Source organism: Leptosomus discolor, chromosome Z, assembly GCF_034619465.1.
Source record: "Leptosomus discolor isolate bLepDis1 chromosome Z, bLepDis1.hap2, whole genome shotgun sequence".
Taxonomy (NCBI): Eukaryota; Metazoa; Chordata; class Aves; order Leptosomiformes; family Leptosomidae; genus Leptosomus; species Leptosomus discolor.
In genome coordinates, this window is record NC_141419.1 from 64364259 (window position 1) to 64380895 (window position 16637).

The 16637-nt window shown below is 39.8% G+C and overlaps 1 protein-coding gene across 2 annotated transcripts in view; it reads left to right on the top strand.

Moving 5' to 3' along the window:
• Positions 1–3887: 3887 nt before the first annotated feature.
• ZNG1A (Zn regulated GTPase metalloprotein activator 1A) overlaps positions 3888–16637 on the top strand; it is a 29795-nt gene continuing 17045 nt past the window's right edge. For both annotated transcript variants that reach the window (XM_086479962.1, XM_086479964.1), the window contains exons 1-9: positions 3888–4008; positions 5181–5267; positions 6136–6232; positions 7422–7513; positions 10916–10975; positions 11130–11167; positions 14490–14536; positions 15280–15366; positions 16202–16246. In XM_086479962.1, coding sequence (XP_086336088.1) covers positions 3897–4008; positions 5181–5267; positions 6136–6232; positions 7422–7513; positions 10916–10975; positions 11130–11167; positions 14490–14536; positions 15280–15366; positions 16202–16246 — 665 coding nt within the window. In that variant the 5' untranslated portion in view covers positions 3888–3896. The remainder of the gene's footprint in view (positions 4009–5180; positions 5268–6135; positions 6233–7421; positions 7514–10915; positions 10976–11129; positions 11168–14489; positions 14537–15279; positions 15367–16201; positions 16247–16637) is intronic.

A 16637-nucleotide genomic window follows, 5' to 3' on the forward strand; every position in this document is an offset into this window, starting at 1 on the left:
TAATGAATAAGTGTTACCTGATCACCTTGCAAGAATATATGGAGATTCAGACCAACTGGAAAACGGTGATGATCTCAGTACCTGCCAGGCATACACAATGCCTGTTAATGTTTGCTCATATTCCACCTTCCCACAACATCACCGGCTAGAAGACCATGATGTAGCCAGTGCAACTAGACACTCTGTTCTGAAAGGAACCTGACAAGCCGTCAGGTTCAGTGCTCCTGCTGGCACAGATCTTGACTGTATCAAACTGATTTATTCAAGATTGTTTTAAACAGAAAATGACATGCAAAACTTAGCAGGCTAAATCTCAGAAAAGTAAGTGTAAATTCCCATTACTGCTACTGATGTATTAAATAGATTGGCAATGAAATACTGAACCTTCCTTAAAAAAAGATATTTAAAAAGTCACTCCTAGATTTAGTTTAATTTCTGTGCTGGTGAAACAGGAGAAAGGGAACTTAGATCACTTTTGTTTTTTCATAAAACGCTTGATTCTATAATTAAGAAAAAGGCTATCTGAAAGCATATCTTCTTTTTCCATTTGTCTGTGCAAATTCTTCTGGAGAAATAAAAATGTTACTGGCCAGATTCTCAACAGAGTTTCTCAGAGAGAAAGGTTTCTTTGCTCATCTTCACAGTAAACAGAACTTAAGTAGAGATAACACTGATAAAATTTTCCCTGTTACCATCATCTTGCATACAATTAGGCAACTTGCTAGATGATCTATGTTGGTATTTAAATCCTGGCTATAAGCCATACCTTTATTCTAATGTTCTCAGTTTGACATAACAGCACATTGCGCATATGTCAACATAAGTCATAAAAAGCAGCAGTGTTAAAAAGCAGGTGCGCAGACTGAAGTAAGATCTTCCTTGTCTTACATGACATGTGAATAATCTGCATTCTTCAAAGAAAAATAAAGTCCAGTTGTCAGGAGAAACTATCAGTCCAAGTACAGATAAGAAAATAGAGACAGTTTAATACAGAAATAGTTAAACACAGATAAAAGGCAAGAAAAAAGTAAATATACCCAGGGGATTATGCAAATCATACTGAAGTTAAGCCTCTGCTTACCAGATTATATTTTGAGATATACACGGGCCTGCTCAGCAGCTACCAAGGTGATCCCAAAACTGAACGTAATTTCTGTTTCTGTGTTGTTTGCAGGTTAAACATAATTCAAAAAATCTGGCATCATTGTATGAATTTGCAGCAACTCCCTTCTCTGTGACACTGAATTACATTGTACTATAGATCTATAGTACCATAAAGGAACCTCCTCCAGCAGCCATGTTGCTTTAAGACTGTAGTATTCTGCATAATATTGGAATGCCAATGATTTTCTTTTCCTGTTGATTCAACCAGACCATGCTCCCCTTGCTACTGTATCAGGAATCAGTAAGTGGCTATGCTCTTCAGTGCAACCTCTTCCTTATTTTCATGGCTCTTACATTTTTCCCCAATTCTCCTCAAAGAGCCTCAAACGCTTTTCTCCATCATCCAAATCAGTCTGAAAGAAACGGCTTTGCTTGCACTGAGATCTTCGGTATTTGAGAAGGGACTAGCTTATTTCAATTGCAGCCACCTAAAGCAATAACTAAATACGACTTCCTGGTACCCGTCAACACTTTACTGCTTTCTGATGCTGTCTGTCTGGTCTACAAATATCTTAGAATAAAACACTCCCAACTGTGCCACCCAGATTCAGGTCTGCTATGCTCATTTTAGCTGCCACTACAATAAAATATGCAGCTTTTGCATTTATCTTTACAAAGTAGGCTTTATTATGTAGTTCAATAGAAATGCCAAGACAGTTAATACTTAAAGCACAATTCCAGTATTTGAATAGAAACTTTAAAGAAACCAAACGAAAACCCAGAAACCACAGCATTTATTTTACATAATTTTGTTAAAAAAAAAAAAGAGAGCAGTGTCATGTGAACTGATGACAAGCATAAGAGCTTAAAGAACCAGGACACTGGTTTCATCACCTTTTTATTCCCTAGTACCAGATGTCTCACTGACATGTAAATGAAATTCCAATATTACTAACAGCCACATTTTTGAAGGACACCTTACAGCCTTTTATATGCTCTGTGGTGCTAAGCTGCTAGTTCCCAACATCCTTCTGATTTTTTTTCCTTCACCCCACACTTTTCTTGCAGTGAAAGTCTTGAAATTTTTCTTAATCAAGCCCTTAACAGAACTATGTCAAGATGAGCAGTCTCAGAACAGCACAAACACATACTGTTGGTCAGGGTTCTAAGATACAGCTTTGAAAAACAGACTAGGGTTTTCCTTTAAAACAGGATGTGTCATAGAAGGGATTACCCAAGTGGTGGGTGCAAAAAGATGTGTTTTACCATGTATTGGTCCTAAAACTCTACAAATTAACAGGCTATATACTTATACCCTATAATGAATGGATGAGATTTACTGCCTTCCACAGTTAAGGGAACAGAAACTCCACAACAGATTCTTGTCAGCTACTCTTTTTCACTCAAGATACCTAAGCCCGTCACCTTGCTGAACTCAGAAGTTACACGCTTGTGCTGCTGCTGACGCTCCACAGAGCTGACAGAAGGTTTATAGTATAGGCCAACAGGAGTTATTTTAACTACAAGCAAAGCAAAAAAACCACATTTCTCTCACAAATCAATATTTTAATAATTTGCTTTTCAATTTACTACATGGACAAACAATTTCTGTTGGAATAAACACAGTTGTGTCTCCAAGGACAAGCTGAATTAATGGATTATCTAAGTTATTTGACAATTTTTTTAGACTGGACTTTTACATGCTTGTTTCACACACTTGTAATCAGAATGACTAAAGTAAAAGCAAACTATTTAGAGTGGAGTATTGTCAAGTATCATTGGCATTAAAGGTATGTTTAACCTGCACAAGAAGATTCAAGGATAAATACTAAGTATATTAACTGCAGCACAAGCCAACAAACGTACACACAAGATGAAGCCTGACATACTTTATCAGTCTGTACTCAAACCGGTGCTTCTGGACCTTACATGGAGAGCTGAGAACCACACCTGGGTTTTGAGGAACATGCATGAGGCAAATCTCGTCCCCATGCCTCCCCCAACACTATTACATTTACATCTTTTGATGTGAGAAAATGGAAGATTACCGATTTGCTGAACCTATGGTCCGCAGAAAGCTGGGGAGTTCAAAACGCTGTTAAATTAACCGTGGATATGTCTTATACACGTACACGGCTCCTCACGCTATCCGACGGAACACAGAGAAAGCGATCATTCAGTCTCTACCGTAACTCTATTTGCTGACAACTGAACGGCAGCACATCCCCCCGGCACAAGGCTTGCTGCCCAGACCGGAACGTCTTCCCCGTTCCCCGCGAGTCAGAACCGGCACTCCTCACCCTGACACCAGGCCGGGAAGGGCGACGGGAAAGGGCCACGGCCCCTGGAGCCGCGCCTGATGGGACGCGCGATGCCGCCGCCAGTACCGCCCGTCCCCCCGCCCGCCGGTGAACGGCCGGCCAGCACCAGGCCGCGCCCCGCCTTCCCTCCCGCTGCGCCTGCGCGGCAGAACGCGGCGGGAGGCCGCCGTGAGGGTCAAGGCGCAGGCGCGACGGGGAGGCGTTGCGCGCGGGGCCGGTGCGGTGGTGTACGCCCGTGGCGTGGGCTGCGTGACGTCAGGCGGGCGCAGGTGAGCGGCGGCTGTCGCCGACGCTGTAGGGTCTGGCGGAAAGGGGGCGGCTGGAGGGGCGGGCCGTGGGCGGGGCGGGGCGGTGGCGGCTGGAGGGGCGGGCCGCGCCGCGGGGGGAGCGGCCCCCTGCCCCGGCTGGCACTGCCCGCCCTGAGTCTTTCTCGTCCTCTGCCCTAGCCGGGGCTGGCCGGGCTGCGTTCTCATGGAGGACGAGGACTGCCCCGACCTGGTCCCGATAGACGCCGGCGGCGCGGAGGAGATCGAGTGCAGCCCCAGCAGGAAAATCCCCGTGACGATCATCACGGGATACTTGGGTGAGGAGCGGCCCGCCCGCGGCGCGCCGCGCGTCCCGTCGCTGGGAAGAGCTGCACGGCAGGCCTGGGGGCTTCGGCTCGCTGGCGTCGGGAAAGCCCTGGGTGAGAGGCCGGGCCGCCGCGGGGCTCTGGGCGGCAGGGCGGCCCGCACGCCGGGAGGCGGGCGGAGCAGTGCCCCGGCCGGTCTGACGGCAGCCTCCCTGCCCTCGGGTTGGGTGAGTGCGCCGGGCTCGAGGGGCACGGCAGAAGAGAGGCCTTAGACATTGCCTTTCAGCGCCGTGTCCTTACCTTAGTAAGCGCGGTTCCATTTAGGTTTGCAGAACGATTTTGGACAGCCGTACAAACTCCTGTTGCTGCTTTTACCAGCCTGTTTTCAGGGTCCGGTTTGTTTGGTCGTGTTTGACAAATCGCTTTTTGTCGCTTAGTGTAGGAATATCGTAATATATTTGCCTCTGTTAAATGCAGACTGAATCGCCATCTTCTGTGAGGTTTGGTTTCCCTCTCTTAAACCAACACAGTTATTGAGAGCTTCGAATGTGATTATATACGGTAAAGTTCTAGTTAAATTTAAGATCGCCAACACTGTTTTAGAAGTTGTGACTTCGTCCTGCATCATACTTTCTCAATAAGCTCTAAGAGCAGGGAAGGAAGGTTGCTTTACCAGATTCCCCTAGTTGTGATCTTGTGTATGGGATGAAACTGTTAGCAATGTGGTGTTACAGAAGTTGTGAATGCCTTGCTTAACAATACCTTATCTAATGGTAGTAGCTCATCAGTGATTACTGATGACAAAAGAACTAGTCGGGAAAAGGCAGTGGGAGGGAGAATAGTAAGTGGGTCTTTTGTTAAAAGAAACATAAAAATGAGTTTTCTAGAAAAAGACTGCCCAGCTGGTAGGGGTCTTGTAAGTTTATCAAAAACTGACACTCAGTGAATGGAAAACTATGGGTCTCCTAAAGCTGAGATTTCATGTGCTGGTAGTTCCGTGGGGTCAAATATCTCTACAAATTAATTTTTACACTGCTGTAATAGAATGCACGATACAAGAATGAAAGCTCATATCAGAAGAGATTGGATTTGTCTGAAGTGTGCATGTGCGCAACAGTATTTGATTTTTATTTGAAAATTTAAGTTTTTTTAATATTTTAATAGAAATATGGTCTGTGTTCTAGGAGCTGGGAAAACAACTCTTCTAAATTACATACTGACAGAACAGCATAATAAAAGAATAGCAGTTATTCTGAATGAGTTTGGAGAAGGTATGTAAACCTGCAGAAACATTTCTGTAGTCATAAAATGACAAATATATAAAATTTCTGGAAATAAAGGACATTGTAGTTTTAAATTCATTGTTGTTGACATATCTCATAGTCTTCAGAAAGGCAAAAAGTATTTTGGCTAGTGTTCATGAAATAAAGCTGTGCATTCATCTGTTTTGTACATAAATTCAGTCCCTCGGAGCAGAGTAAATGAGTATATATCACCCTGTTGGAAGTTCTCTACCTCCAATTGACCTATTCAGTTTCAGGCAAATGGAAATTAAAATAACATGTTGGTAGATAGTATTTTCTTTTCTTTCCTTTCCCCTCAGCCACTTAGAGATCACAAGTTATCCTAGAACAAGAAGATGGGGAGATATGTGCTTGCTGTCTGTGGTTCTTTGAACTCCTTCCTTTGCTTCTCAGGATTTTTAACTTACGGCTGTAATTTTATATCCGTACCGTAGTTCATGTTGCTTACAGTTTGCACTGTGTTGGTGGTGTTTCTTTTTGTTGGTTTGTTTTCATCAACAAAGATGCACGCCACTCTTCTGGTCATGGAGCCTAAAATAAAATGTATAGACTGAACCTTTATTTAATATGGAGGCAGAGGTTGACTTCCCTTTCTTTTAGCAAAGTGTGTGACACTTGTGCTGTACTTTCAACCTCTGGGCTTTGGTTTCAACTTGGCTTTGGCTTTTAAATTTCTCTTAAAATTGGAAATACTACTTTCTGAGGAACATGTCAGAAACACGGTCTCAGAAGAAAAAAATATAATCCAAGAAGAAAAATGTATACCAACTTCAGTCTTTCATAGCTCTTTTGCAGGCATTGTAGATTAAAATTATAATACTAATTGTATTTCCAGGGAGTGCCTTGGAGAAATCGCTGGCAATCAGTCAAGGGGGAGAACTCTATGAAGAATGGCTGGAGCTCAGAAATGGCTGCCTGTGCTGTTCAGTAAAGTAAGGAAGGACTATTGTACAAGTTCTTACAGTGGGTTTTGGGGGAGTTGAGGAAAGGATAAGGCATCCAGGATTGGATTCCTAAAACTGATGATAGTATTGATTGAGACTTCTTTTGTCAGATAAAATAAGAATTGGAATTTGGGAGATAGAAATTTATTTTGTTTAGCTGCTTTACTGGATTTGGACTTAGTGTCTTTCAGAAAAATAATCTAAATACCAACATATATACCATTGGGGTATTGTAGGGTAGGGAGCTCTCCCTCTTCTGTTAGTGTTATATGCTTTTATACAGAGAGCTAAAGATTCAGGGAGGCCGGAACTAGGACTCAGGTTTCCTAATTTCCACACTAAGTATTTACTCTGTGTTTCATTCTCTGTATGTAGGTTAATACTTGAATATTGTACACCTCGGAAATACCTTTTGGTGACCTAATGAAACACAGTATTTCAAATTGTAAGCTGGTGGTCATGTTAAAAAGCAGGAGTGTGTTTGTTTTTACCCTGTTTGTTTGAATGCTGGATTGTTTGTGTGAAGTTTGTAATAAGGGTGATGGCCTGTTTTGTCCTGAAAATTTGCAGCAGCTGGTCCTATGCCTTAAACTGGGATAGTAAGTGGAAAACGGAAGACCCTATTGCAAAGTGTTCTACTGGGATGTAAGGAATTGCTGCTATGTTTTATGTACATTGGTTTCTTACATAAAATGCCATACACTTTTACTTCAGGCTGACTTCATCAGCTGAGATTTAAGTAAATTACATGTCTTTATTTTACTGTAGGTGAGGTGGAAAGGCAGGAGAACATGGTTCAGTTCCCGCACTTGCCTCCACACCCCCCCCTTTGTTTTTGTAATCTCAGCTGCCATAGCAAGTAATTACGTATTTACACAGCCCTACTGTCCTTTACAGAGTTTTCAGTGTTTGAAAACAAACCTTCATTTAAATCACCTTTATTATGCCTGTCAGGAGTAGGCAAATATTATTTTCAGACTAAAATGAAACAGAAAACTATGATTTCCCTAATATTAGAGCAGTAGCTTGATGACTAAATTTTCATTGTAGACTGTAAGTCCTGACTCAGGTGTTTGCCTTGATGGTACTGACACTGTGTTCTGCATCAGAAGATACATGCTTATACACGTATTAGCTTGTGTTCTCTGTTCTTAGGTTTAATTGTTTCTTCTTACAGGGACAATGGTGTGAAGGCTATTGAGAACCTGATGCAAAGGAGGGGAAAATTTGACTATATATTGTTAGAAACAACTGGTTTGGCAGATCCAGGTATTTCACATTATGGTTTTCATAACTGTGGTAATTATTCTGTTTCTATGAAGTGCTTATTTGCTCACCAGTCATTTCACTGTGCAAAACGTAATATGAATCGGTCAGTTGTCAGGTACATGCTTTGATGGCTGTATAGACTAAAACTGAATTGGATAAGGTGCAGAAGCAGGGCTGTGGGTGAGGTTGTGTGGCTGGGTGTTTTGGTTTGGGTTTTTTGAACTTGCTCTAAATTGACACTAAAGCTCAACAGAAATCCAGTTAAAATACATTTCTGTCAAGAGAAGACACTGGGCTTGGAGAAGAGAAACACGCTCTGAAACTAGTAGTTTTCAGTAGGCTTTTGCTGTTCTACATTGCTCCTTCTAAAGTATAAATTATTAGCATCTGATCTGCTGTCACATTGGTTGTGATAGGCGTATTTTGTGAAGTCATAAAATACACTGCAAAACAGACTAATACAGTCTGGTAGTTACAGAACAATAACAGATCTTACAAATTCACTCTTTAGTGATACTTATTATAAAATGGGGTTTAAACTTGAGCTCGTGTTAGTAATAGCTATCTAAAACAACTTTCTGTGAACCACCTCAATTAAAAATATGTTGTTGTCCAAGAGTAAAGGAAATTCTTATCAGAAATTCAATTGTTTTCCATTTAGGAAACTGACACTTTCCAGCTCACAGCTAAATATTTGTCATGGTAGAGTAATTTTCTTCAAAAGACAGGGCATCGATTTGGCCTCTGTTACACATGAATTCTATTTGAGTCAAATTGGAAAACTATTAGGCTTTTTGGAAAAAAAATCAATAGATACCAGGAAACCTTTAGATGTTGTGGTCCTTGCTATATCTTGCATGAGTAAGCGCTGTGAGCGACTTACAAGTAGTTGGTGTTGATATGGAGTGGTGTTTGGAGGACTGCATCTTGTCACTTCAAGTGGACAGTTTTAGGTATTAGAATGAGTTTTGTTACTGATTTTTTTTTTTCTTTTTAAATTCTGATCTGCTTAATAGTCTTAAGACAGCCTATAAGTAACTAAGGCTCTGATAATTGAAAAAAAAAAAAACAACAACCAGCAAATACTGTCACGTTGTCAGCTCCTCCTATCCTTCGCATTGCGGCACTGTTACACGTTAAATTGGTTTGTTTTGTAACAAATTACGTTTTTTTTAAAAAAAATAAATGTACAGCACATCCTAGATGTTGCAAGGATCTGCTTTATAGGGCCACTTTAGCAGAAAACAGGAGTAGTGTACTCCTAGGCCTTGTGTATCTGGTCACAGATTTCAAGTCCTTGATTAAATGTGGTTCCAGTTGTCCAAATACTTGCTGATTCTTTTTTGCTCAAGGCTTGTCAGTTTAGTATGTTCCATTTTACATCCTGAAGAAATATAAATTACTATACAAAGAAGAGAGTGTACTACATGTTTCATTACTCCAGAAGCACCTCATCTGGATGGAAATTCAGTGAATAATGAGGCCTAGCATATTAAAAGTACTAAAATCACATAATCGTAGAATTGTTTCTTCTACGATGCTTATCAAAATTAATTCAATTTGGAAGGGATGTTAGGAGGTCTTTAGTCCAACCTCCTGCCCCAAGCAGGGACAGCTTTAAGACAAGACCAGATTCTTTGGGATGTCCAGTCATATATCTCCATCCTCTGAGGATAAACGTGACACAAGCTCTCCAGGCAACCTGTTATGTGCCTGCCTTTTCATGGTGAAAAAATGTTTTTCTGGTACTTGTGGTTTGAACCTTGCTTACTTCAGCTTACTGTGGTTGTCTTCCGTGCTTCTGCCTGGCTCAGTCTTCTTGGTGACTCACCTGTAGGTACCAGGGAAGCTGCTGTTAGATTCTGCAGAAGCTGTTCCTTCTCCAGGCTGAGGAAATGCAGTTCCCCGGCCTGTAGGAGCTGTGCTTCAGCCTCAACTGTTTTGGTGATCCTATGCTGATGTCTTTCCTGTATGGGGGATCCCCATGCTAGAGCGCTAGCCAGATGTGGTCTTAAAAGTACTAAATAGAGGAAAATTACCTCCCTCAGCCATGCTTCTGTTCCAACAATCTGGGGTGCTTTTGGCCTTTTCTGATCCTGGGGTATGCTGCATGCTTGGCTTGCTGCCTACCAGGATGCCCAGGGCCTTCTCTGTAGACCTGCTCCCCAGCCAGCCTGTCCCTAGCTTGTGTCATTGCCAGGGGCTCTTTGTTCTTAAGTGTATTAATGTTTTTCCTTGCTGAATTTCATTAGCTGTTCATTCCTGCCTGGCCAGGTCCTTCTGAAAGATAGCTCTGCCCTTAGGTATATCAACTGTTCCTTTCCGAATTTGGTGTTCTCTGCAAACTTGAGAGGCATGTCTTCTGGCCTCTCTTGGGTTCCTGGTGATGTGGAACAGGGCAGGTCCCAGGATAGACCCCTGCAGTACCCTGTTTGCTACTGGCTTCCAGGTAGGGCATGACCCGTTAACTACAACCTTTAGAGCTTAACTATCCAACCAGTTTTACCTGGTTGTCTTTCCATTCAGACCAGTAATGTTGCAGCTTGGTTACTAGAATTTCATTGAAGACAGTGTAGAAAAATTTGCTAGAGGTGATGTAAATGGCATGCAGTGCTCTCCCCTTGTCCACAAATACACTGTATTTTCACAGGAGGTCAGGTGTGGCCTTCCCGGATGGATTAGGCATGATTTACCCTTGTTAACTTCCTGTCTAATTTAATACCTGTTTGCAAATTGAACCTGCATTAGGTATTTCTTAACTCGATCTGTCTTTCCTGTGCAGACCTGAGATAATTAAGGAAAACATTGTTTCCTGTATCCGGTTATTCTTGACTTTCTTCATCCTCATGATTTACGATGTAAGAAACTGCTGCACAGGAGAATTTATAGAGGCTATTGAAGAAGAGAAGTTTCCTAGGAGGGAGCTGATTTGTCTCAAATGTCCCAATTTCATTTTCCTGTAACTGTTTTATCTCCTTTTTAATCTCCTCTTTTTTTTTTTTTTTTTTTTTTTTTGGGTGTATATCATGACCTAGAAACAGTGGCTGAAAGGTGAAGTCGGGGAGTACAGAATTGCTTTAGAAATGAGGGAGCCTTGGAGTATAGTGATGACAGATAGTTGATACTACTGAGTAAAGGTGATTTAGAAAAACTCGCATCTGGAATTGTGAGACTTTTAAACCTTTTTGTAGTCATAGCTGTTGATGTGCACACAACTATAATGCTTTGGTAGCTGTTGTTCGGTCAAGTGTCTGGTTGGGTATTTGACTTCTATGATGCTTTATGAGTTTGGAAGAGAAGTTTCAAGTACAGCACCACAAATACAGTTTTTCTATGAAATGTCTGAATATTGATAGTTTACTGGAAAATCAGTTTTGCAACTAAATGTACTGCACTTCTTAGGAGCTGTGGCCTCCATGTTCTGGGTCGATTCTGAGCTGGGAAGTGACATCTATCTTGATGGTAAGAAGTGCAAGCTTGTTTTCTAGTGTATTAGCATTCCATATCCGGACTTGGTGTCATGAATTCTTATAATTTAAAGCAAGGTTTCAGAAAACTTGTTAAATTGTTAGCTGCTTTCAGCACATTTCTATTACATGTTAATGTTCTCTTTTAGGTATTATATCTGTTGTTGATGCAAAGCATGGACTGCAGGTAAGTTACTGGATTTGTTACGTGGTTTAAAACCGCAGTAATGTTCATGTGGATTGATTATGTTTTTACAATTCTTACAGTGGATGAGGATCTATTTCAGTTGCTATGGTACATTAGAACTATATTTTGAAGGGGAACAAGGAAGTACTGATATTCATAGGAATTCCGATGCTTATCAACACAGCAGCATGTCTGCTAGGAGTTATCATGTTGCTAGATACTCAATTCCTTCTAGTTCTACCACTTCACTTGGGAATCTTGGTTGTATTCCAAATAGGCATTTGGATTACTGTAAAAACCGTGGAGAAATTGTCTTAGAGAGCATCATTGACCTATGTTACTTGAAAGGAGAGGAGTAAGAACGACCTCTGATACCAGTGTGGTAATAAGTGAGTTAGGACTCAAACTGGGGAAGGTGCTAATGTCATGGTAACTGTGGTGAGGTGAGATGAGAGAGCCAGGTGTCTAGGTAGCATTTCAGATTAAAATATTACTTCATTATATGGAAGCAAATAAAAAAGTGCAGGTATTAATCTATATAAAATGTAATGGAAGAACAGATCTGTAGAATGGTGGGTTTGGATAACAGCAGAAAATTGTGACTTACCAAAAAAAGTTGAACTATTTGATTAATAGCTAGTCATAAATATAATTATTTGCAACTTAATAACATAGGAAGTGACTACTTTGATTAGGTATTGATTTTGCAGGATTCAAGATAAAACTGACCGTAAGAAAGATGCCTCCATGGTATAAAAATCCTATCATGCTGTGGAAGTGTTTTTAATATCTCTGGTTTTTACAATGGCTGCAGAAAGCTGAGAGAACTGAAGAATAATGGTTACAAAATAAAGAAGTGATCCCTTCTTTATAAGATTTTATTTTGTTTGGGCTATTTGTGTTTCTCCTTTCAGTTGATCTGATCTAATAGCTGATTTACCAAAAGGGAGCAGTCCTGTCCTCTTGTCAACTTGTGTTGTATCAGGGCAGAGCTAACATAACCCCATAGCAAGCCAGTTTGGCAAGTTAAGCCATTGTGTTTTGAAAGGACTTTTGTGGAGGAGTTGGTAGAAGAATGAGGGACAGGGACTGAGAGCTGTTTTGCGCTTCTAAGTAGGAACCAACTTTTAAATCAGCTCAACTATCACAAGAAACCACAGCATGTCTTGTCAGCTTTGCTTTCAGCTGAGTGCCCTTATACTGATTTGGATATGTTTTATTACTTGCAAAAATGTTGTTCTGTTTATCTTTCTCTTCATGCAATGCTGATTTATTGGGTTGAATCAAATATAATTGTGTTGCACACAGCAGCACTAAACTTTTTTTTTCAAAATAATTTTTGTAATATTTAAACTTTCAAGTAATTTATTGGAAATGGCACAAAAATATTCTGAAACATTCAGCTTTTCTATCCATTATTATCTTTGACAGCTCACTGAAAACTCTTAGCAATATTTAATCAGTAGGCCTGTACAACACTGACATCCATTCAGAATAATAGAAACTTCAGACTTTCTCAGTTACATGCCAAGTAAACAACTTTTGCTTTGTATAAAGGACTTGCTAATTTGTGCAGTTCCTCGGGTTGCAAAGCTTGACCTCAACAGCTGCTTCTGATTCAAACAATTTTGAAAGCCATACAGGTAATGACATAGATAATAGGCAGCAATTTAAGGGTGTCATGCTTCAAAGAACCAACCCATCACAAGAACAGCTGACAAACAGTACCCTGTGAGCAGTCAGCCAAACTGAAACTGAAGTGGTAATTGATACCATGAGTTATTACTGTAATGGATTTGTCACCCAGCAATCTGAAGTACTTTTTTTTTTTTTTTTTTTTTTTTTTTTTTAATCGAGGGCAAACAGTTGGACAACTTGAAGTGAAAGTTCTCAGCTCTCAGGGTTTGATGTCGGGACTATTGACATTGTTCTTTTCAGGGCAACAAATGTGACAACATTTAATTCACAGCATTTAATTCAATGGGATCAGTACACAGAAGATTACAAAGAAAAGGTCAGAGGAGAGGTTCCTTCCAAGTCATCCCGTTATGCTCTGCTTAGGTTGTGCACCATCAGGAAATAGTTTTGCATTTTTGTTCTTGGTTTGTTGGGGTTTTTTTTAATGTGGAAGACTAACAGTGTGCAATAATGTATTATTGGTTTTCGTGTCAAATAATGTTAGATGCCTGGTGATTCCATTTGAAGAAAAACTAGTTTTCTAGGGTTTTTTTAATTTAGATATTTCCCATGACAATTAATTCCACTTTCGTTTGGTATTCCTGTGTCTTTAAAACACATTTTAAAATAATATTCCTAGTACATATAGAGCTGATGAAGGAATGCACAGGACTCTAATCTTCCCAGAGATGTAAGGCGTAAGTGGTGAGCTCTTACTAATATTACAGCATCAGTTTAAAGTTTTGCTGCCTCCAGGTGTCTGTGGTGCTTCTTTACTGGAGATTGCTGCCTCCGTGGCAGAGTGGGCAGAAAACAACTTGTAGCTGAACCTTTGATGCTTCAGTGTAGTCTGTTGCGCTGCCTAAATTAAGTAAGACTTTATGCTGCTAAACTTTATACTGCTGCTTGCAGCTTTTTTTCCCTTTCACTGATTCTTCTGTGAGGACGTGAGCTTGGGCAGACAGGTGGAGCACAAAGCTGCAGATGATATTGAACTCCTGCAGCATGACCAGAAACTTCTGCTTTTGTCAGTGCTGACTGACTCTTCTGTCAGTCACAGCATGAATAGGCCGCAGACACTGATGTTGGGCAAACTAGCCAAGGAGTAGTGGCTTATTTCTACAAACCCAGAAAAAATGCCACAAGTTTTTACTATAAAAGTACAGTTTGTCAAACTTTTCAGAGAAAAGGCATATGCATTTATGTAAATGAAATCCTGTACTGCAAGCCTAATCCATCTTTAACAGTTAGTTGACATCACACTCATCAGTGAAGTATCTGAAAAAATGAAAGTATTGTAATATTTTTCCATGGTTACGGTCCATCATAGTGGCTTCACCATAAGTCTGAAGAGTAATTAAAATAAGTATAGTAGAGTTTTCCAACTCTTTAGCATTCTAATAATAAAATTCATAAAAAGTGAAGAGTTTTCGTAAAAAAAAAAAAAAAAAAAAAAAAAAAAAGTTCTTCTGTAATGGTGGATGTACTTTTTCACCATCGTTTTACAGAAAATTCTAGATGCCATCTTCCTCAATACCTTGTTGAAAAACATACCTCAGTTGAATTGGATTTGACTTCTTTAATTACAAGTGAATTTAAATGTCATTTGGATATGATTAATCGAATTGTTTTCATTTTTGTCTAGCACTTGACAGAGGAAAAGCCAGAAGGCCTTGTCAATGAAGCATCTCGGTATGGATGTATAAGTTAATTTTGTGTATCGCAGTTAGGAACTGTGCTGTGTAGAAGTCCATTAGAAGAGGCTTCTTTTTCTTTTATCAGGCTTTTTTCTCCTGCTTTGCTTTTAAACCAAGGTAGGTTGTTGTAATGAGGTAGAAGATAGAAAAGTGCCTTTGTGCTCCATTTGGTCTTTTTGCCAGGCTCTGACTCTTCTAGTATGTGTTTTAAGAGTGATGGGATTTTATGTAAGTGAAGGGGAACGACCTGTGATGGGGGTAAGAAAGAATTGCATGCCAGAATCTCATATGCTTGAAGTAGAACTGGAGATAGAGGAATCTATTTTGCTAGACTTGGAGCCGCAGTGATTCAGGATAACTAACCACAAAAGTCTTCATAAAGCAAAGAGACTTCAAGTATGGCTTTACAAAGACTACATGCCGGAGAAAGGGCTTGTGAAGTTCATAAAACCCGAAGCACTTGGGGTTAGATGACATTTTAAAACAAAACAAAACAAAAACTAGCAAGCCTTTGTAGGCTGGTAGACTTCTCTTATGGCACAGAAGAGCACCTCATGGAGAAGCCAGTAGTACTTTAGTCATACTCCATGATGTTCTAGTTTGAGTAATGCTTGTCTTTCTGTACTAACAATGCTCATGCGATCTTTTTAGTGTGGGAGAGATGGTGTTTCTGCTTTACAGAGCTAGTATTTATTTGTTCATGTTGTGGTTTGTTTTTTTTCTTCCCTTAATGTGTAGGCAGGTTGCATTAGCTGATCTTATCATCATCAATAAAACAGATTTGGTTTCAGGGGAGGAATTGAATAAAGTCAGAACATCTGTCAGGTATGAAACTTTTGGCATAACTATAACACTACTGGATCAAAGGTTATTTTATTTAAACATAGTTACTTCCTTTGTGCTGTTAATACAGAAATTAGTTCTCACGATTACATTGGCACAAACTGTTAGCTCAGAAGTGAAGAGAGACTGCCCCTTTCTAAAGGCATTTCAATGTTTTTATGTGCTTACACAGTCTTAGTAGTTTACCTATCTAGGTAAGATTTGATGTTACTTACTAAGGACAGGCCTTTGTCTTAAGTGTCCGCGCTCTTACATTTCTGGGCAGCTGTTCCCATTTTACAAAATAAGCATCAGGGAAAAGGAAGTCTGCTAGTAGATCAGAGTTTGTTAGCAAATGTGAAGATACATGGAGCAAGTCCCAAATGATTGTCATGGGTGCAGAAAAACTAAAGGTCTGAATCAAATTGATGATCAAAGACGTGCACCATCTTTTTCTATTGATATCATGATAACCAAAATGAAAGATTAAGCTTTTTAAATACTTTACAACTTTCTTAGTGGTTTGAATTCTAAAAGTAAAAATGCTTAGACCCTGCAGAGTGTATCTTAAGGAACCTTGGGTAGGAAAATGATACTCACTGATAGTATTTTTTTTGTCAGAACTTTTAAAGTTTACCAGCCCTTAGGAGATGAAAAAGTCACAACAACGAAGTCTGTCGGGGTGTCTGTTGGCTTGTTCAACGAGTTGGTAACAGAGTTGGGGTTATTGTTGTGATTGGTATTTCTCATGATGCTTTCCATGGGTAACTTGTTCAAGAAATATATTATGGTTGCGTTTTCATAAAACTTCTGATTTTTTTTTTCTATTTTGTTTTAGGTCAATAAACGGACTTGTTAAAGTTCTAGAGACACAAAGATCAAGGTATTAAAATGGCCACTATTACTAGGTACCAGATCCTGCTTCTTTTGTGACAAGATTTAAATATGCTGTTAGATCAGTTTGCATAAAGGAAAACTATTGAATTAGAAATACTTCACTTGGTATTTATTTTACTAATAAGCATATCGACAAAGGAATTTTTTTTGAAGTAAAAATATATTTTTCTTTGTTACTGTTCACATCCTACACTCTAACATATAATTATTCTTTAAAAAAATAACTATTAAGATGTAGCTTAGTTTACAGAGCTTATCACTAGTGGATTTTATTGGACTTGGCAATATACCAGTAAGTGTTTCTTATGTACGTGAGAAGTGGATGTTACAAAAGCTTGAGCGCTTTTTTCCCCAAAGCCTGCATTTTGTTCTTAAGT